Source organism: Anopheles gambiae, chromosome 2 (assembly GCF_943734735.2).
Source record: "Anopheles gambiae chromosome 2, idAnoGambNW_F1_1, whole genome shotgun sequence".
NCBI classification, from domain to species: domain Eukaryota; kingdom Metazoa; phylum Arthropoda; class Insecta; order Diptera; family Culicidae; genus Anopheles; species Anopheles gambiae.
Window position 1 is genome coordinate 22,495,612 of NC_064601.1, and position 20,692 is coordinate 22,516,303.

General features: G+C 47.9%; 4 protein-coding genes across 5 annotated transcripts in view; 2 read left to right on the forward strand and 2 right to left on the reverse strand.

Moving 5' to 3' along the window:
• Window positions 1-7,068, forward strand: part of LOC1273412 (uncharacterized) — a 58,309-nt gene extending 51,241 nt beyond the window's left edge. Inside the window, exons 4-6 of the mRNA XM_061642579.1 lie at window positions 1,190-1,366; window positions 2,847-2,961; window positions 3,075-7,068. Coding sequence (XP_061498563.1) covers window positions 1,190-1,366; window positions 2,847-2,961; window positions 3,075-3,267 — 485 coding nt within the window. The 3' untranslated portion in view covers window positions 3,268-7,068. The remainder of the gene's footprint in view (window positions 1-1,189; window positions 1,367-2,846; window positions 2,962-3,074) is intronic.
• A 136-nt stretch (window positions 7,069-7,204) lies between these two features.
• LOC1273411 (microprocessor complex subunit DGCR8) lies at window positions 7,205-10,480 on the reverse strand. Of its 2 annotated transcripts, none has more exons than XM_061642573.1 (4): window positions 10,299-10,480; window positions 9,514-9,855; window positions 9,153-9,442; window positions 7,205-9,087 (listed from the first exon to the last, which is right to left on the reverse strand). In XM_061642573.1, exons 2-4 carry the CDS (start codon window positions 9,797-9,799, stop codon window positions 7,609-7,611), a joined length of 2,055 nt encoding a protein of 684 aa, XP_061498557.1. In that variant the 5' UTR covers window positions 9,800-9,855; window positions 10,299-10,480; the 3' UTR covers window positions 7,205-7,608. The 2 variants fall into 2 exon arrangements, with proteins under 2 accessions (XP_061498557.1, XP_312385.6); XM_312385.6 differs by having other exon boundaries at window positions 10,303-10,458.
• Window positions 10,481-13,016: 2,536 nt separating this feature from the next.
• On the forward strand, window positions 13,017-15,518 carry LOC1273410 (probable cytochrome P450 313a4). The gene is made up of 5 exons (XM_312384.5): window positions 13,017-13,632; window positions 13,710-13,965; window positions 14,401-14,527; window positions 14,596-14,796; window positions 14,859-15,518. The coding sequence occupies exons 1-5, from the start codon at window positions 13,281-13,283 to the stop codon at window positions 15,435-15,437; spliced, it is 1,515 nt and encodes a 504-aa protein (XP_312384.5). The 5' UTR covers window positions 13,017-13,280; the 3' UTR covers window positions 15,438-15,518.
• Window positions 15,508-20,556, reverse strand: LOC1273409 (uncharacterized). The gene is made up of 4 exons (XM_312383.4): window positions 20,483-20,556; window positions 16,008-16,341; window positions 15,801-15,930; window positions 15,508-15,731 (listed from the first exon to the last, which is right to left on the reverse strand). The coding sequence occupies exons 2-4, from the start codon at window positions 16,311-16,313 to the stop codon at window positions 15,643-15,645; spliced, it is 525 nt and encodes a 174-aa protein (XP_312383.3). The 5' UTR covers window positions 16,314-16,341; window positions 20,483-20,556; the 3' UTR covers window positions 15,508-15,642.
• Window positions 20,557-20,692: the final 136 nt, after the last annotated feature.

Sequence of the window (20,692 nt, forward strand, 5' to 3'; positions counted from 1 at the left end):
GTTTGTTTGTGTGATTGTTGTTCGACCCTGTTCATAATTTATTAGCAGCGTGGGTAACCAAGCCAACCATAATTGGCAAAGGGAAATATGGAGGAAAATGGGTGCAGCTGTAGGTGGTGGTATCACGGCAATGCACTATGCCCCGGCCCTATATATGACCACGATGTTTGTGTGCAGCGATGCAGTAAAATGCGTGTGTGCGCCAATCCATTCTTTGCCACAAATTGTTTACGAAGCTTTTGTTTACGTGACAAACAACTTCACAGTGGTGATGGTGGTGGTGGTGGTGGGGAAGGTGGGTGACATGTTTGGTCGTCGCGCACCCATTGGCTTGATTATTCGATGGTCCTTCGGGTCCGCATACGAAAATACATAATTAATCAACGTGAACACGTACTACCGAATGCAAAGAGTGCGAAGTATGTGTGTGTGTGTGAGTGTGTGTGTGTGTGTCTGCTTGTGTTTGAAGCGCCCGAAGGAGATGCAATCAGAGTTCCAGGCGGTCCCTTTCCCTTTGCCTGCGCCCCGGTGGTACGGAATGCTGAGGGAGGGACCAGGTGAGCGTACACACACACACACCATCTTTTATTCATAAGCCAATTAACGTAAATCTTGCATTTGCATAGCGCACGTGTGCGTGAATGTCTGTGCAAGGGCGAATTTAATGTTTGTAAAACAGTTTTTGCGTCCTTTTTGCGCAAGGCAAGCCAAGCAGCTAGCGAGAGGTTTGGTGAAAAACAAAAAAAAAAAAACAATGGAATTTGTCCGTTGCCAAATAGAACTTGTCATTTCTCTAACGAACTTGTCGAATAGTGACGCCTTTTTCCATCCAAAACTAGCTTCAGCATCTCTCAATGGAATACAGAACACTGTACAATCGAATTATGCTACAAATAATCAGCAACAAAAAAAAAACTGTACCATCTTTGGAGATTGCTCCAGCCCGAGTGTGCGAGTAGGGAAAATAAATTGATTTATGATCCTTTTCATTGCCAAGTTTTGGCCATCCCACCCACCTAAAGAAAACAGTTTCATTTACCTGTATTTTTCTCTCGCTCGCTCTCTCTCTCGCTGCTATGCATTCAGTCACTTGTGTTCGGTGTTAAATCACACGTTTCCTTTTTCTCTATTTTCTCCCCGCATCTGCGCTTGAAAAAAAAAAAACAACATGCGCCGCCTCCATTACCAGCGCACGGTATCGATTGCTTTAAGTGCGTTTCAATGAACGGTGCCAATAAGGCGTGCGATGATCCGTTCCACAACAACTACTCGGCGGCGATCCTGGAGTCACCGTGCATGGGCGGCCGCAAGGGCCGGGATGGGCTGTTTCCGGCCACGTCCTGCATCAAAATTGCCGGCTATTATGGTGAGTATTATTGCGCTGGTTCGCTTGTTTCTTTCCATTTTCTTTATTTATTATTGTTTTTTTCCCCCATCCCACCGGGGTGCGGTGCAGAGGTCAGCGCTACAATGTAGCTAGTAGTGCAGCGAATGTTTAATGTTGCGTTGCGCAGAAAAGGTTAGATCGATGAGCTTCGTGCAATCGTTTGGAAAGTGCTGATGAAAACTGTTTATTGAAGTGTATTTCTATGTCGGGTTGCAAAGATTCACCCCATTTATTCGCCGCTTGTGCAATGTTTCTCGATAGTTTGTCATATATTTGGGATAGCTGAAATGTTGGAAAACCTCTCGCGAGCGGTGAATAATGCTGTTCATTCAATTCAAATTCAAAACTACCTCAGAAAACAGTAAAAAAGTGTCTAATGTTTGTCAAAATTACATTCATATTGATAAATAACACAGCAAATTTGTTTCTTACTTTTAGCCGTATGCGTTGCCCGACCATGTTTTGTATCCGCCGAGACGGGTTCAAATCGCAAGTTTTTTTTAAATCTTTTTTTTGGTTACTTGGGGTGGTACACTTTATACAAAAATGATAAAAAAAAACCTCTAAACCAATCAACATGAAAATAACACCAAAGCATCCATTTCATTTCCTGTGGCCTGTAAATGGTTGATTGCTGTGCCTTTATTGGATGCATTGTACACAACCACAACACACCATACACAGCACGGTTTGTTTTGTTATTGCACAAAAGTCAATTACTCACACGACACACACGCAGCCACACACAATCCTTGTCAGCTCTGTTCTGACCTTTGGAGCAAAACAAGGATCAAAAGGCCACATCGTATCTTCCCAGAGTTGTCAACATGTGGCCTGGTTGTTTCCTGCTAGCACGATCCACGGTCCAAGGTAGAGGAGGACCACGCGTCCAAATACCACCCCGTCGCACCCCGGTGCACCATAAAGTGACGTGTGAAATTTAGTGCCTGTGTGTCTGGTGTCGTCTGGTACGCATGTACCGGCGCCAATACTTGGCCAGCAAGGTCGATGATGCATAAAGTGCAGCAAGGCAAAGTGGCACAAAAAAAGAAGAAATAACAAACAAAACACACGCTTGAAGCGATACAGCGAAAAGGCTGGATAGGAATTACCATGGAAATTCCATTAATTGCAGCCGTTAAGGACGTGACAAACGCATCGATCGGCATTAGCTTAGGTGCAACTAATTGCCTTGTAATGATGATAGGTGGGAAAGTCCATCCGGCATCCTGCATGTTTGGATGTACGTGTTTTAATTAAAAGCTAACTGTATCGATTTAGGGACGTATTGCAATTGCAAACGCGTGATGATTCCCCAAATCCCATTTAAAATAAGTGAAAATGAACCGACCCATCGATCGCGATTCAATTCCATTTGATGTGCTATCGCTTTTTCTTACTCTCTCTCTCTCTCTCTCTCTCTCTCTCTCTCTCTCTCTCTCTCGTTTCTGTTCTGCAGATGACACCGGTGAAACGATCACCGTTCGTGGATGCGCCCTGGACAGTGGCACCCTGACGACGGATACCGAAATAATTCGCATGTCACACTGCGGACGGTTCTACTACGACGATAGGTAAGAGGACCATCGATTCGCGGGATAATCGATTCGATTTTCTCAAAAACCACGGTTCCACAGTAACTGGCGTTCATTTTCTTCTCCCCCCTTTCCAACAATCGTCCCACCAGATACGTGCACGGATGCCTGCAGAGCTGCAACGATGCGGACGCCTGTAATGCTGCCCAGCCATCGGCAAGGTCCTGGTGCTCGCCCACCCTGCCACTGGTCGTGGTGATCGTTGCCCTCGGTACGGCACTGTTCGGGTCAGTGACCATTCCACCCCAACCGTCCGGATGGCTTCGTACCGTCAACGGAAGCTAACAAAGTGATCGGAAAACAAAGTACAGCTGGGTGAGGGGTCCGCCCTCGTACGATGTCTTATGAAGGCACACAGATTCAGCGTAGTCCTTCAGGTGGTGGGGATAGGGGGGTGGGGAGTTAGAGGGGAAACTATGACCAATATATAATACAAAACTACAACAAAACCAATCAAAAACACAGACAAAAAATCGCTTTAACGCTCGTTTCGCAGGATCCGCAGGGGATCCACCCTTGGGGGAATGGTTTGATACAGTGTATTTTTGTGTATGAGTTTAGAAATAATTTTTCTTACCATTAGCAAGGCAATGTGCGGGGATACAGAGCTGCACATAAAGGCACACAAAAGAATTGCAAAGAAAAAGAAAACCATACACAAATCGCATAGGTAAATGTTTTCTTTAACTGCATGAAATTGATACAAACGTACCAGACATTTATATGGAAAAGGAGATACTATATCAATAATTATCGAAAGCTTGAAAATAGGAAGCATACACAATGGAATAAATATAGAGCGCTATTGATAGGAAGGAAGAAATGGTGAAAAAGAGCAAATCAAAAGCAACTCACAAGATAAATACATAACGCAACAGCATACAGCAAAACCCAATTACTAGACAGTTAAGGAACATATTGTCTACACGGTTCTAGCATCAGTTGTAAATTGTAATGCCATAAAACAAGCAGTGACCATAAACACACGCACACACAGGTGATTGTAATTGTAAAACGGACACGTTTTGTTAATGTCGCCACTCACATTTCGCGTGTGGCCCCCAATGTGCAATGCAGATCGAATTGAAAAGAGGCAGAGCGTATGCGCGTGTTGTAGAGTTCACGCGTACCATACAGAGCATATATGTTGTTAAATCTCGCACATACACACACACACACACACACACACACACACACACACACACACACACAAGATCCGTCTCGTTAGCAAAAACAAAGAAAAAGAATTGTTAGTGTAAGAGAGGGAGCGAGTAGAGGGAATCGCAGCAAAGCAGTTCCATTTCCGTTCTATTATGCTAGACCAATGCTAGGAAAAAAGGGGTGCAAATAAATCCGAACAATGTAGCTTTCTTCCCTGATGGTGGTGTGATAGTGGTGAAAGTGGACTTTCAGTTTCTCGGCCACCCCCAATCCCAACGGGCAGGCACACACACACACACACGCACACACGGCATGCCCAAAACATTATACGTACAAATCCAACTTTATGATGCTGCTTGTATTTCAAGATCAAATCTTATTTGTGTGTGTTACTGTGTGGGGAAGATCGCTGTGAAAAGAAGAAAAAGCAGTGACAATGACAACATATTGTACCAGTCCCAGCAGCCCCCTCAATATAGCAGCAAAACAGGCAGAAGGAAGCATGCATGCTTACGACACTACACTATTTTGAGCATTTTTCTAACCACCATCACTTGCGTTTTTGCCTTCAACGGCTGTCCATCATCCAGCGCTGCATGGTGCTGCTGGAGAGAGAGAAAAAACGGGACATTTTCACCCTGCCAAAACAGAGGGCATCATTTGTTTCCTTGTTGTAGGGTGCAGCAGCAGCAGCAGCAGCCGCAAGCCAGCTTGTGTTTTTTGGGGATTTTGTCCACTCATCAGTAAATGTTCTTATTTATTGGAGCGCTGTTTCCTGTGCAGGAGCAAAAGAAGCAAGTTAGGGAAGTAAATTACACCACAACAACAAAAAAACACTCATAATGGTAGACGAAAAGCTGCTTTATGGGCCGTATCCTATCATATTCTTTCTGGAGAAGCGGGGACGACAAAACACACCACCACCACCCAACAAATGATGTAGTACATATTATTGCACCAGATTGGTATTGAAATTTGCAAACACTCAAACGAAAACAAAAAAAAAAGGGGAACCACCAACAAAACAACCCGATAAGGATAAGGGTAGGATTGTAAAAATTGTACGCACTACGCATTAGCCTCATCCCCCTGCTGGACGGGTTTTCATGGCTAGGCGAAAAGCGAATGCACCACACCAGTAGCGATGGTTTCAAGCGGCAATGCCCTGACCTTCCCGATGTAGAGAGATTAATAAAGAGAGAGAGAGAGAGAGAGAGAGTGTCAGGGTGAAAGGGGCCGCGCCACACTAAGCCTTCGTGGCATCAGGAATGGATTAAGCGACGGTCATCCCGACCCACCCGGCGCAGAAGGGTGGAGGAGATTAGTTTGTATGTAGCTTTTTTTTTACTTTCAGCCCCCATTAGTACACAATCCCCGCGTGTACGAGTTCGAATCGACCAACACACAACACAATTTTGCTAGCGAGTAAGGTAAATACCAGGTATGGGTAACGTGGAGAGAAATGGTAGAGGAACAGGATGAAACTATTTAAAAAAAAGATAGGCCGCAAATAATTGTATAAGTGCCTAAAAAACGTAAAATTAAACCTAAAACACACACACACACATACAAATACCTAGTCACAAAGCATACAACATGAGATGTACAAAATCAGGAAAAAGCTTCACAACACAGTGCTGCACAAAATCTGACAACACGCGTTCAAGGATCGCTTGCCCGTGATGCGTGTCCAATACACATGACCACGTGGTGCTCACCGTTAAAACCGTACTATTTACTTTACTCATCAAACACGCAACAACAAGGCCCCTCTTTTTGAAATTCCAGGTTTCTTAACCCAATGCAACCATGCATGTTTAGTAAAGGCAGGCGGGAATTAATAATAGTAATAATTACTCAAACAAAAAAAAAACCAACTGATCAACTGTACATAAACTGGTCAGCAAAGCATACAAATATACTTAAATGTGATATCAAAACGATGGAGCCAGCCGCAGCAGCAGCAGCAGCGACATTCAGCTAATGCAATGCATCTCAAATGGCACGGTTGCAAAGCTACCAAAACAAAATGCTTCAGGGATGCTGTGAAATAAAGAGAGAGAGAGCGAATAACAAACGCACAAACCAACCCAAAATGCAACTCAAAACAAAAGCGCGAAAAAATCTAATTCGGATTCGCTTTTTCATTCCTGCGCCTCACCCGAGCACTAGGCTTGTGTGAAGGTGGCAGGGTGAAAGCCATTACGTCGTATATGTGTGTAAAGTGGAATTAGATAAAACTATGCAAACAACCGTTAAACCAAAAGGCACCTAACTCAATTGCACCACAGCTAACTGCTGCATGATAATTTCAATGGTTTGAGAAGGGAGTAGCGAACGTAATCGGATCCATACGGCAACATTCTGGTGGCGGTAAAGATTCATTAGAAGAGTCTTTGGAGAAAAAAAAAACAAAGATGTAGTAGAAGTTAAGCTTCGCTTTAGTGGTTAAGAAGCGACGAGCGCAACGGAAGTTATGTTGAGCCATAATTATTAAACTATTAGCATCATGAGCATTACTATCGCAAGCAAGCAAACACACGCATTCATTAGATTAAGTAACAAACAGACAAACACTATAAAGCACAAAAAAGAAAAACGGTGTTAGGGGCTAGGGGATGGATGTTCTGTGGTGTACTTGACACTGGGCCATGCATGCGAAACTTCAAAAAAATGACCAAAATCGGAAGCGTCCTCGGAGATGTGTGTATCCGTGTATGTGGTAGGAAGACTAGTAGAAGCATGTTTCACCATTAAACTGTAGCTCTTTAATGTCATGCGGCGGATCTACCTAACTTTAACACACTCAGACAGTGCTCTCGATCGATTCGGCCGACGAAGCCTCAGTTCATACAGCGGTGGGAAGGTGGGAAGAGAAACAATTTGCAAAGAAATAAATTAAAACCACAAATGTTTCCTAACAAACTCTCCGCTGCCAGCGTCACGGTATGGTTAATTTGTAGAAAGAAACCTTTTTAACTGCTTTTACCTTATTCCTTATTCGCTGCAAAGGAATTTTCTTTCACCCATTACGATGCATTGAATGAAAAGAGACGTTGAATTGCTTTAATGTATGGCTTTACCGTTTTCTTGGCGAATCAATTCTCGTTTAGTGTTGTGTGCACTTGCTACGCTCCTCACTTTTACAGCGTTCGTTATATATACAACGATTTCTGACTTTTTCTATGGATGTAGTAGATAAAATTAAGAATAAATCTATTTAAAGGACTTTCCCCCCTCCTGCTTGGGCTGAGAAAGCACGGGAAATGATGAAGATTGTAGGAATTGTGATGGTTATTGCCTGCTCTGCAAATAGGTAAGCTGCGGCACTCGGTTGCCAGCCGGTTGTCGCTGCTAATCTTAGCTGAATCACTGGATTTTTGCTGCTTGCTGCCCTGCTACAGAGTGCTGCACAGTTTCTGCTCAGTCTCGCACCGATGGGTCTCGCGCCGAACACAAACCCACCTATAGATCCACGTTCTTTAAGTTTGCCCCCGCCCCGGTCGGTAGATCCACATCCGACGGTGGCACAAACTTACCGATCACGCGCACATTGCGCTGCCGCTCCTCTAGCTTGGACATTTCCTGCTTCAGCTTCTCCAGGATCGCGTAGTTCGGCTGGTTGATGGCGGCCTTGCTCTGCAGCACGGTAATTTCCTGCTCCTCCTGCTTTTTCTCCTTGTACGACTTCACCGACCGGTTGCCGTACAGTCGCAACAGCGAGCCCCAGGTCTTGATGTGCGGGTGCAGTATCTGCAGGATGGCTTGCGAGGCGCGCTGCTTGCCGTCCCGCTTGTTCTTGCACACGACCGTGGCCACGTGCTTGCCCACCGTCATGGTGAACTCGTTCTTCCGGTGCTTCATCGTGTTCACCTCGTAGTTGATGTGCACCTCGCCGAGCCCAAAGTTGCGCTGCAGGCAGGTAAGCAGGATGGCATGGGGCGATGGTTCCGTCGTTTTCGCACAAAACTCGGCCACCCTCGGGTCCTCGATTTTGATCTCATCGAACACGGACAGCTCGCGCAGATCGGACGATTGCTGCTGGGAGCCACCGCTGCCACTGCCGCCAGCACCGGCGCCACCACCGTTCGAGGCACCCTTCGCATCCTTGCCCGTAATTTTGTCCTTCATGTCGGGGATGAGGATTTCGAGCGTTTCACGGGCGGCTTCACTTTTCGCCTGCTTTTTGCTGGTACCGTAGCCAGTGCCGTACTTTAGCTCGTTTATCGTAACCGTCGCCGAGTAGGGGGTCGCTGCGTTCTCCAGCTCCTTGAACTCGTACGTTGGCTGCTTGCGCAGGGCGTGCTGCACGTACTCGTGCAGAATGCAAACGTAGCTCTTGCCGTTCGGGTTCATGATCCACTCCTTCTTCGGCCGGGCGTGCGGATTGCCCTGTTCGTCCTCGATGTTCAGCATCGGGAAGGTGATCAGCTTCGTACCGTCCGGCAGCGTCGGGCGCTGCAAGTTCTTTATGTGCTTCCGGTGCTTGGTGAACTTGCGACGTGCTGCCCACGATTTGAAGCGCAGCACGCGTATCGTTTTGAAGCGGAACAGCTTCTTGCAGTACTCCACCACCGCATCCGAGGTGAGCGATTGGGCCTTCAGGTTCTCGGTGACCGTTTCGATCTTGGCGCTCACCTTCAGCGGCAGCAGCTTGGCGTTGGCCTGTGCCTCGGCAGTGGTCGTAGCGCTGGCAATCATTTTACTCAGCTGTGCGTTGTGTAGCTGACGCTCCGGGACCGGTTCGGCCGCTTCTTTGGTGACTCCTCCTTCCTGTCCTTCGCTGGCAGCCTCGTTGCTCGCGTCGCCGTTTTCGGCACCGTTTGCAGCGGCGGCTGCCTGGGCAGCGGTAGCGGCCGCCAGTTCCTTCTTCAGCTCATCCTCCTTCTCGAGCGCTTTGCGATAGTTGAGACAAGGGATGGCGCTGAGCGGTATTTCATGTTTCTGAAAAGGCGAAAAAAAAGGGATTAGAAACTCCTCACTCTCTCGATATCAGCGAAATTACTTACCCTCACACTGCCCGGCCCGAGAAAGTATGGCCTAGAGGCGGTACAAACGCGGGACGCTTTGTGCAGATACAGCGGCATTCCGCTCATGTGCGTGGCCTGGACCCATCCTTCCGGCAGCACCTCGAAATGATTGCGACCCTTCTCCTCGAGCACCTGCTTGAAGCGCTCTTCGTACGGCTGCTTCTTGTTCGTGTTGCGCAGCTCCTCCGGCAGGCCTTCATCCAGCATGGACTCTATATCGTCGTAGTTGACGTCCGATCCTTCCGAGCTGCCATCATCCATGTCACCGGCTGGTGGGGAAAGGGATAAGATTACTATTAATTTCATTTGTTTCTTCCCTCGTTAAACAGCGATCGCTTACCACCCGTTTCCGAGTCCTCGTCTGAGTTATCACCCTGCACCTCATCCAGGACGTCAAACTCGCGCAGGTTATCCACCGCAGCGGCCTCTTTCGGTGTCGCGTTCGCCGAATTGTCTTCCTCCGATTCGCTCCCTTTCCCACTGCCGGATGACGAATCGACTTTTCTACGCTTTGCCATCGGGCACCCGGATGGTATGCCCGCTCCACCGTCGGTCGTAGCCACCGTTTCGTTCTCCTGTACATCCGCTTCACTGCCAGGCGGCTGTGCACTTTCGACAGTTTCCATATTTCCCTTGCACCCAACAACCGGTGTCGTTCGAAGGGGACAGCTAATAGATACGGCTAGATACGATCAAATGCTATTATATCTTTAACAGTACAACGAAACTATGCTACTCTATGTACGAGACATCCTTGTATCGACGCTTGACATCTTCTACCGACCAACCCAATGAGGAGCAAAATCAATTTCTTTTTACTATGCGGCGTGTATGAGGCAAGTACGGTGCATGTTAAAATTGAGACTCGCTCCCATCGGTCGGTGGTAGAAAATCAGAAAATACAAAGAGCAGCAGCAGCAGCAGCAGCAGCACACACACAGAGAGCTATGAAAGCGCTGTTATCGATTTCCGATTTGCCGGATGCACTCATTCTCGTGTACGCGGGCGCCTTTGCTGGTATTTCATGATGCAGAAATCTGTCGGCTTGGCGTTCTTGAACCACCAAATTCCATCGCAAGAACGTCAAGCGGTTTAGCTTCCTGCGATCGAAGGATAAACACTCACGTACACACACACAAGCACACAACTATACTACGCTGGGCGAAGGATTTAATTGAAAGAAAACGGGGAAAACAGCACGCCCAAATGAGAATCGAAATTTTCACGAGGTGTTTGTTTACACTTTTCCTTTTTCGATGAAGTGCTTATCAAACGCCGTCAAATATGGCGGCAGCTGTCAAACGCCCGTATAACATGGCGAGGGTTTTTGACGTTCAAAAATCGCTGCATCTCGCTCATTTCCACGCAAACAATGAGACCCCAAATTTTGAGTGATTCAGGCCGAGGGGTATGAGAAAGCTTGAGGAAGCAAGGAGAAACGCGCTGCGATGAGATTTCGCATTCTGTTTTACACGCGCGCTTCACTAACACCAATACAAATACCGTGATTTGACGAGCCGTCTGTGAATGTGTGTGTGTCTTCTTTCAGCGAGCTCAACTTGGAGCTGCTCGTCACATCGTGTTGTCTCGTTTATACTACAGCATCGAACCATCGATCCGTATGTCCCCCCTCCTACGCGTACAAAACCAGCAGTACAGCGCGACGCTTTGTCGGAGATGGTTGTGCGCGTTTCGTTCTAAGTCCCGCGCGCAGTGTTTGTGCGTTGATGCGCATTTCGTTATAAGTCTCGTGGGCCGGTGTGTTTTGATAAAGTGTGAAGTGAACAGTGTGTACAGACGCACATGCAGTGCGTGCATCGACAGGTAAGAATTTGCTGAACAGAGGCAACGCAGATTGTCGACAAGTTTCCCGCAGCCTGGCTCGACCCGGTATGACGTCATTGGATTCTAAATGTGTACTTTTGTGTGTACTTTATGTTTCAATAAAGTGTTTAATGTAATAAAAAATGACAGTGTTTGTGTTTAGTTTTAGAATAAGTGCATGAAAGAAAACGAAAAACGAAAGAAACAACTATCTTTACATGTGTTGGTAGCATGGCTCGAAAGAACACAAACACATTGAGAACTGCAGAGCGCACCGTGCGTTACGGGTGGGGAGGGGGAGGGCTCGCGCGAGGGTGTAACTCATTGGTCGAAGAGACACTGTATTTCGACAGCGTCACTCAAATCACTCAAAAAATACACTCATTTTGCCGGACGGGTTTCTCTCCCTCGTTGTGTCATGGCATCTCTTTCTCCCCCATGAACGCGTGAAAAAAAACGTAAACAAACTGTGTAACTGATGTGAATTACAAGTGCTACAGTCTGTTGATTATTTTGTATGAAAATCAACATAATATGGATAGGCGTGTTATTTTATCAATCCAGATAAACAAAATATGATGCTGTGCCACTGTAGCAGATAATTTTTAAAAGGTAGGTATGTTGTGATTGTTTGGCAATGCTACAGTGAACGCTTAGGCTGATGTATTTCTTGTTATTTTGCAGCCAACTTTCCACCGGCATCGTCACCTGTGTGGCCAGACCAAAACTGGCGCGGCGGCATCACCCAAGAAAGGTTTTGATGAGCCAGTTTTGTAGGATAATTGGAACGACAGCAAACAACTGTGCACATCTTTATGCTCTTCAGCGAGGATTTGCAACTATTCTTGGTCCTTTTTATCATGTTTGAAGCGGGAGATAGAGTTTGTTCATATAATAGAATGTTTAATAAATATCAAAATAAAACAATAACTTCTTTACGTTCTGTGTGCATAAAAACAAATGGTAGATTTGAGAAATTGCGATAAAGTCCGGAATCTATTTTATGTATGGAAAATTCACCTAATTATTTTTATACATGGAGTTAAAAATGTTGATCATGCATGAAACATGTTCATTTTTGTTTACTTCCACCTACACCTACGCTTGTTTGATATAGCTAACCCTTACAGCGACTTTCAAAAACGATCGACAGCGAGGGAAAATCGCACCGATTTGGAGCGTTGGCGAGCTCGTGAAAACCGGTTTTTGCCTAACGGGTAACGCTTCTTCGATGTAACGCACATGCTGGATTTGCGAGCTTTGGATTGGCCGGAGGAGCTTTATGGAAGAAAGCTTCAATGTTGGGGGTTGTTGACCATGCTAGAAAACATAGCCAACCCTTCCATGCACGATTGGAGGACATTGCAGTGAGTGATATTTTATGTTTTATATATACAGGAACACATTCTTTGATTTCATACACCGTAAAATGGAAAAGGGGTAAAATGACTTAGTTCTCATCTTGGTGTGTTCACACCTCTATGCCTTTCCATTATGTGGTTCACCAAAAGTTATTGCATTAGTCCTGCCCTGTCCTGTTAAAATAAATATTAAGATTACAAAGAGTCTAAGTGTAATAAAATGTCTAAATGTCTGATGAGAATTGGACCCGCCCCCGGTGTTATAACAGCGTGGTACCTTTATCTATACACCCTGGACTGAGCCATTGCCTAGTTACCATACTTTCACTTTCATCAGCCAATTCCCCTGCTTCATAGCATTGATTGCCCTTAGTACTACTCACCTCCTGCCATTTATTGGAGTCTACTGCCGTTCGAGAAAGCCATTGCGTGTAGCAGGAAAAAAAACCCCCGTAGTAATTTCAGACATCAGCCCGGCCGATTAGTTCCCAGACAATAGCACGCACACACACACAAACACACCGCACATCGCAAAAATAATAGCATAAATTATGTTTCACGTACGCACCCCGTAGCCCGGGCCTCATCAACCGTCTGTGCCAACGGAGTTTTGCACTAATTTTCGATTTTATTGTACACGCACCGTTGGGTCGCTGGCGGAAAAACGCTCGCTCACTTACCCCTTTCCCCTACACCCCAGCACAAAAAGGGAGACTCCTAACAAGTAAAGTCAACAGCAAGTCGCAAGGTGGTGGTGAAACATACCGACAATACGTACCTTTCGTCGGGGTCCTCCCCTCCCGGTTTTACTGATTAGCCCCAAACCGTCGGACGATGGTGCAATGTTGCAGCGAGCGACAGTTGCATTTTTGCAGTGCAGTGGAAACGGTCGGTTCGTCCACAAAACCCATCCCAAATCGGCATGCTTCCCGGGCTGTTTGTACTGGCGGCGTGCCTGTGCGCCGTAACGCTGTCCTGGTACTGGAAGCAGCGGCTCCGCTGGGCCGACGACATTCCGCGCGCCCGTCCCACCCACCGGTGGCTGGGCAATGTGGGCGATTTTCTCGGCAAAAGCCCGGGCGAGGTGTTTCTCGTGCTGGATCGCCACTTCCGGCAGCACGATCGGCTGTTTACGCTGCGGTTCGGGTCGCAGCTCGCGATCGGCCTCACCCATCCGGAGCTGGTGCAGAAGGTGCTCACCCATCCGGACTGCCAGGCCAAGCCGGACCTGTACAAGGTGGTCCGGCTGCCGAACGGATTGCTGGCGGCCAAATGTAAGGATTGCCACTGTGTGGTTCTGTATGTGTGTTAGTAAAGGAAACCTCCGTTTCTTCCGCTCTTTACCGTGCAGATGATGTGTGGAAGGTGCACCGGAAAACGCTCAACTCCACGTTCAACGCCCGCATTCTGGAGAGCTTCGTGCCGATCTTCAACGACTGTACGCAGCGGCTGGTGGGGCGGCTGGACCGGTACGCCCGCTCCGGCGACCGGTGCAACATCCTCGAGTACATCTCGGCCTGTACGCTCGAGATGATAAGCCGCACCTCGCTGGGCGGCAAGGTGCTGGAGCGTGAAGGTGCCGAACAGTTCATCGCCAATTTGGAGGTGTAAGTGGTTGCCGTTTCGCATCAAAACGCGATTAATGTGTGGAGAGATTATCGTTAAAAAATGGTTGCATATTAGCGACACAATTGCCAGCGCCAGTTTTGTGCACAAGTCTAATGGTAATCGGGTGTGGTTTTGGCAACTGTGGCTTACAATTGCACGTGTCACGCGGGTGCGGGCGTTTTGCGATGAGCGGAGGAGGGGAGAGGTAGCGCGAAAGCAATCGTTATGCGATTGATTGCTGCAATGTCTGGTGGTGCTATTAAAAAGGGGTTAGATAACCCCAACGGCTAAACGGTGCCGTTCGAGCTCTTCGTGCACGGTTCTGCTTACCCAATTTAGTTAATTATGATTTCTTGTTAGCTTATTGAGCCTATTGCTGTGCGAAAGTCTAGAGTAAAAGCTTAAATTTTATCCCCTTCTTCACCACCAAACAGAGCACTCAAAACGATTGGTGTACGAATTTTCAACATTTTCCTGCACATTGACTTCATCTATCAGTTCACCGCGCTGTACCGGAAGGAGATGCGAGCAATCAACATTTGCCAGCAGTTTACCAGCAAGGTAAAACGGGGGAGATTGAGCGGTCAGCATCCCGTTCACTGATGTCCTGATTCTCCTTCTCCTCCCAGATTATCCAGGCTAAGCGGGAAGAGATCGGTCGTTTGTGTGATGAAAATAGCAACCAAAAGCTGGAACCCGAGCAGGAGCACCACTACCGAAAGCCGCAGATTTTCATCGACCAGCTAATGAAGATGCCACTGACCGATCCGAGCGCACGGCACTTCTCCGACGAGGAAATTTCGGACCACATCTACACGATGATCGTAGCGGTAGGGCGGCAGGGATTGGGTAACACCACGATCGTTTAACTAATTTTCACACTCCACTCCAGGGTAATGAGACATCCGCAACGCAATTAGCGCATACCTGTCTGCTGCTGGCGATGCATCCCCACATCCAGACGAAAGCGTACGAAGAGGTGGCCGGGCTGGTCTTCTCGCCCGATCAGGAGATAACGATCGAGCTGATGAAAGATCTGCACTATCTCGAGTGTGTGCTGAAGGAGGCGATGCGCCTGATGCCGGTCGCACCCATCGTTGGGCGGCAGAGCAGGGCCGAAATCGTGCTGGACGGCCACCGCATCCCGCAGGGCAGCGTGTTTCTCTTTCACTTCTACGCGCTGCACCGGCGGAAGGACGTTTGGGGCCCGACGGCCGACGAGTTCGAGCCGGGCCGGTTTCTGGCGGACGGGGGGCGCCACCCGTACGCCCACCTGCCGTTCAGTGGTGGGCCGCGGGGCTGCATCGGCTATCGGTACGCGATGATGAGCCTGAAGACGCTGCTGGCCCAGCTGCTGCGGAACTACGAGCTGACGACGGAGCTGCGCTACGAGGACATCCGGTACCAGTACCAGATATCGCTCAATCTGGCCTTCCCGCACGCGGTGCAGCTGCGTCGGCGGGCGGTTTAGGTGCGAGTCGAGCTTTCGAGTTAGTTAAATAGTAATAAAAGTCCACACGAGGCGAGTAGTCCCCTTTTTTGAAGGATGCTAAGGAACAACAGGTGATGCAGTTTATTGTGTGCACTCCGTTAGCTATGTACAGCGGTTGCAGAGGTTCAAGGTTCTCTTTCTAAGCGGGATTCGGGCATCGAGTATCGGGCAGCGGGCTTCCTATTTACTTGTTATCCTTGCTCTTCCCATCCACCAGGGCGCGGGTCATGACGCAGCGCGTGAAGAAGTACGCCTGTTCGCAGGCACTACCAGCTAAACACAAGAAAGGTACATAAGAAGCTGCAGGTTGTGCAGTTAAACTGCGTGGTGAAAACCCCTTACCCATCTCCTCCAGACACTCGTCGACGGTTTCGCCCGAGGTGGCCCAGTTGCGGGCGAGCGCCACCTCCTTGTTCACCTTATCGTCCTCCGTCAGTATGCCGAGCGCTTTCAGATAGCACCGGATGAAGCACTGGGCGAAGAGCAATCAAAGCCATCAACGATCGATTTCAACGTTTGCTGCTACCACACACACACACACCAACTCACCAGCGGTATCTTGTCCGTTTCTTCCGGGAAGCTGCCGGTTTGGTTCAGCTCGGCCAGATACTCCGGCTGGATGATGAAGCTCCGGTTGCACTGCGCGATCGCGTCCTGCATCGTCACCTCGGGCACCTGTTTGACGGTGGCCGGATCGGCCAGCATGGCAGCGCCCCGCTGCTCGGCGTTGTCGTTGTTCAGCATGCTGCAGCCCGCGACCGTGCCTTCCGGGACGGTTGCCTGCAGCGCGAACAGCAGCAGCAGCACCGCCGGCAGCAACTTTTCGCACCCGGCAAAAGCGCACCGTTGCTTCATTTTCGGTGTGCGTGAGTTTCTGTGTTGGCTGGAAAACCCAACCCCAACAAGGAAAAGCATAAAGTAAGGCAATGTTTTTTTCGGGCGTGTAGACAGGCGGGTGGGTTGGTAGGTTTTGGTGCTTGGTATTGCAACACTTTGCATCCGACGCGCAGCGGAAAATGGGACGGGAATGGGCTTGCAAGCAAGCAAGCAACAACGGGGAGGGGGGGAGGGGGGTTGTAGCGGGATGGGCTTTTGAAACGAGCCAATATGCAAAATTTCCCTCATTTTTTCGTACGCTTGGTTTATTGTCACCGGTGAAGTTTTTGTCGTGTTAGTTCGGATTTTTCCGCCCGGGACGAGAAATTAGTTGTTTGAGAAAGTTTGTATACTTTTTGTGTGCGTCGCTTGTAATGCAAAATTAATGGAAATACTAACAGCAAGAACTTGTTAAACTTGGGTGAGGGTTTTTAGATTCCATTTGTAGACAATCAACTAACTGCATTTTAGTACTTGCATTCGGTTATTAAATCAAGCACCAAATGGAAAACCAAAAAAGAAGCTTTCTTGCAAAGCAAAAAAACACCAACACCATCTCTAATTACCGCTCACTTTCGTTTCGTATGGAAAGGAGCATTATCACACGAATGTAAATGTTTTGCTGCTGTGCGCGAGGGAGGGCAAAGAAAGGGCTTTTTCATTCAAGCGGAAAGCCGTTGTTGTGTTGGCACACAATTAGCAGTTTCCCGTACAGCACACGCATTGCTACGTGTTGGCCCTCGGTCGGAGGGGTCGGAAAATGGATTGCAAGCTTGCTCTCTTCTTTTCTTTTCTCTCTCACTGCACACACACACACAGCTCGGTGTCGATTACGATACGAACATCAAAGCCCGCGGCGGGATTGTTTGTGCCCTTGCCCTTCCTCTTTCAATTGATTATTGCTGCGCATAGCGATACCGCCTAAGGGAAAAGAGAATCAGTTTGATGATTTTTCTTCGAATCGTTTTTCAAACCGTTTTGGAGTGAGGGTTTTTTTTTTGCTGTTGCATTGAGATGGAAATTTAATATTTATTTTGCACCTTTCCACCTCGACAAGGGTTCAATATTTCTTACCAGCAGGAGAAGCAGTAGCATTCCGAGGCGCCTTTTCGTTCGCCTTTTGCGGCCCGCCCGGAAAAGCGTTCCCCCGACTCAACTCCATTCGCACGGTGAAAAATTATAATTTAACGCGAATCGGAAACAAAGCAGGCACTGGAATCAAAATAACGCCCAAAACGTCCCGAGCGACCATGTCGATGTCGGTGGACTGCATTTGCATGGGAAAACTCGTGTAAAAGGAATAAAAAAACGAGCGCACGTTTTTGCGAAAAAAACCGGCCACCTCGGAAGGTAAGCGGAAAGGGGAGAAAAAGAGAAGAGAGAGAGGACAGGGTTTGAGAAATATTTTCTCACTTTTCGACACTCCTCGACAGCCGCAGCAGGCTGGTGAAAAGATGCGTTGAAAGCTGTGGTGCTTTCGCGCGGTAAAGTTCCCGAAAACAGCGACCAAAACGACAAAAAAGCGCGAAACGATGAGATACGCCCGGCTCGTTCGAATGTTTTAGGGAAAACACAATTTCCCATGCCTTCGGTTTTTTTTTCCTTTTTTTTTTGGTGCAAAAATCGTACGAAAAATGCACGCCGACAAAACGACGGACCAACGGAAAGCGGTCGGTTTCAATTTCACGCGAACGCATTTTGTGTGGCGGGAAAGCAGGAGGAGGGGAAGCGGGGGGGGGGGGGGGGACGATCCTGCTGGCCGGTAGCATAAATAAATGTGGCGTGCATGATTCATGCGACTTTTCCGCCAAAAAGGGAGGGCATTTTCCCATCCAGTCCACCATCGTGCGTTCGATTTTTGGACGACGATTCTGTGAAGGTCGTTGAAGTTTGAAGAATACGAATTTTCGGTGGACGTGCTCGTCCTTGAAATTGGGCTGGTGAGGTTCGGTTTTGGGGGAGTGCGATTTCAGAAATGAAGATAGAGATGGAGGGAGAGAGAGAGAGAGAGACAGAGAGAGACAGAGAGAGAAAGAGAGCATTTAGCAATGGTATCCAGAACTGGTGGAAACTGGTGCTTTTTAAAGTAAACAGTGGTAAAGCATTGTGCGTTGTGTTTGCACTGCCTCGCGAATGGTTGGGATGTGTGAGCTTTGGCATTGGCCTTTGCTACCCATCCGTGCCAACTGGTGAGATTTTGTGCCACCGGCCTCAGCCAGAGTTATTTGTTTTTGGGAGAAATGTTTGCAATAGCTTCCACCACGCTTCCGCTCGTTTCATTCCGGGGGCGAGTTTATTTTAAGATTTCATGTGCTGCCGTCCGCATACGCATGGAAAATGGAATTTGCTATGATGATAGTAAGGGAGGGAACGCTTCTCTTCTCCCTTGGGAAGGAGCTTGAAGCTTCGCTTCGTAGTTGTGGTTCCTTTATGACGACACAAGCACAGGGCTTATTAGGTGAATAATGTTAGAACGATGATTAACTATCGAGCTGCACGTTTTAAAGCTGCTCTCGTTGCTGGACTGGAATATTGAGAAGAGATGTCAAACTCACTCTATAAAAGTCTTCTGTCAGTGCTCAGCTATTGATAGCAACAGCAACTTGAATTTGCAAACATCCGTTACAAACAATACAAAGACGATTATGTGCCCGCCTCAATTTCATGCTGCACACTTGCCATCTCAATTTTTCCATCCCTTAAACGGCAATTTATTGATTCACACTGAAACTGACTCCACCAACTCCGCTTCTGCTCAACCCATCGTAAGAAATTACACGCCCAATCAACCGGCCCATTCTGGGCAATCGTTCATGCTTATCATTCGAAGAAAGGATAGTGAGGAGGGCGTTGAAAAATCTTCCGAAAACTTCACCCCAAACACACACACACACAAACACGCGTACGTATGAATAACATCACCATCGCAGAAGACATCCTCCCTGAGCACAACTCCTCTTCGCTCCCATCCCAAAACCCCTCCTCAAGCTAATCCCGTAATGTGTTGCAAGGATTATTTATGCTTCGGGCGAATCCGAAAACACTTTTGCAAAACAAACCTTATCGGCAGACCCGAAACGCGAGTTGGCACACATCAGTACATGAGTAAGCACATGTAAATCACACTGAATCGGCAATCAATTATGGAGGAGGCTTTCTTTGTTGTGCCGGATGGGTTGCATGTGTCGTGCCGTGAGCACGATGGTGAAAAGCCCCAAACAATCTCCCTGCCAGCCGGAAGGGGCGGGGGGGGGGGGGGGAATGCCACTTCTTCCAAAAACCTACAGCATCGGATTGTTCTTTTTTTGGAGGATTTTGGGACGTAGAAGAATGCTCGGTCGTTTGGCAACAACGCACCTAGATGGCGCCACCGTCGCCTAAGGGCGCAATAAGTTTTACTTAGCACGCTGCTGTGCCTCGCGCCATTTAGCGCCGAACGAAGCGCCCGGCAGCATGGCGTACATGTGTGGCGCACAACGAGCGCACACATTTTTCATGGTTAAGTTTTCTCGGGAAAATTTACTGTAAGTGAGTTAAAAATATGGCGCGGGCAATGGGGAAGCAGTTTGATGAAAGTTTCCTCGAAATTTGCCACGCCGACAAACACGCTGGTGCCGTTGTCTACTAGCGAGGATCATTTCGCGGGAACGAGCACAAACAGCCACACACACGCACACACACATGTGAACAAAAGCGGGTGAAAATTCCTTTCATTTTGGGGTTAAATGTCATGTGGAAGTTTGGCGAAATTCGTACCATGCGCGGACGACGATAGGACGTTTCCACGCAAGGTTTCGTGTTGTGTGGACGAAGGGAGGGAAAGCATGTATGTGACCCGTTTCATCGACAGGCTGAAGTTTGCTAATTCCAATTTCGTGCGCAAAGGTACGCACGGTTGCGGTGACGTGCCGAACAGTGGCCCGGAAGGCTTAAACACCACGTTCGAACCCCGCAGAAGAACCCTTTCGTAAGCAGGAAAGCAGTGATGATGAATTATGAAATCGTACGCATGCAAACAGGCATGCCGTGTTTGATTTTCACCTCCACTGGTAAACTGACCGGTTGTTCTGGTACTGTTGCAAACTGGCACGAGAAATTTGGGGAAAATTCTATCCACTATTACTATTATTATTATCAAACCAACTCACAGTTTCACGAAACACGATAACTAAGTGTGCACCAATCTCACGTTCAGCGCGGAATAATGCAACCCGTTGGTGAGTGTGGAACGCTTTATACAATTTGCCTTGCTCTGCTGAAACATCTTTTCCGTTGACAGTCCGCCTGACAGTCCGCATGACATGATGGACAATTTGATCGAATTATGAGCCGGTCCCATTTCCGACAAGGCCAATCGG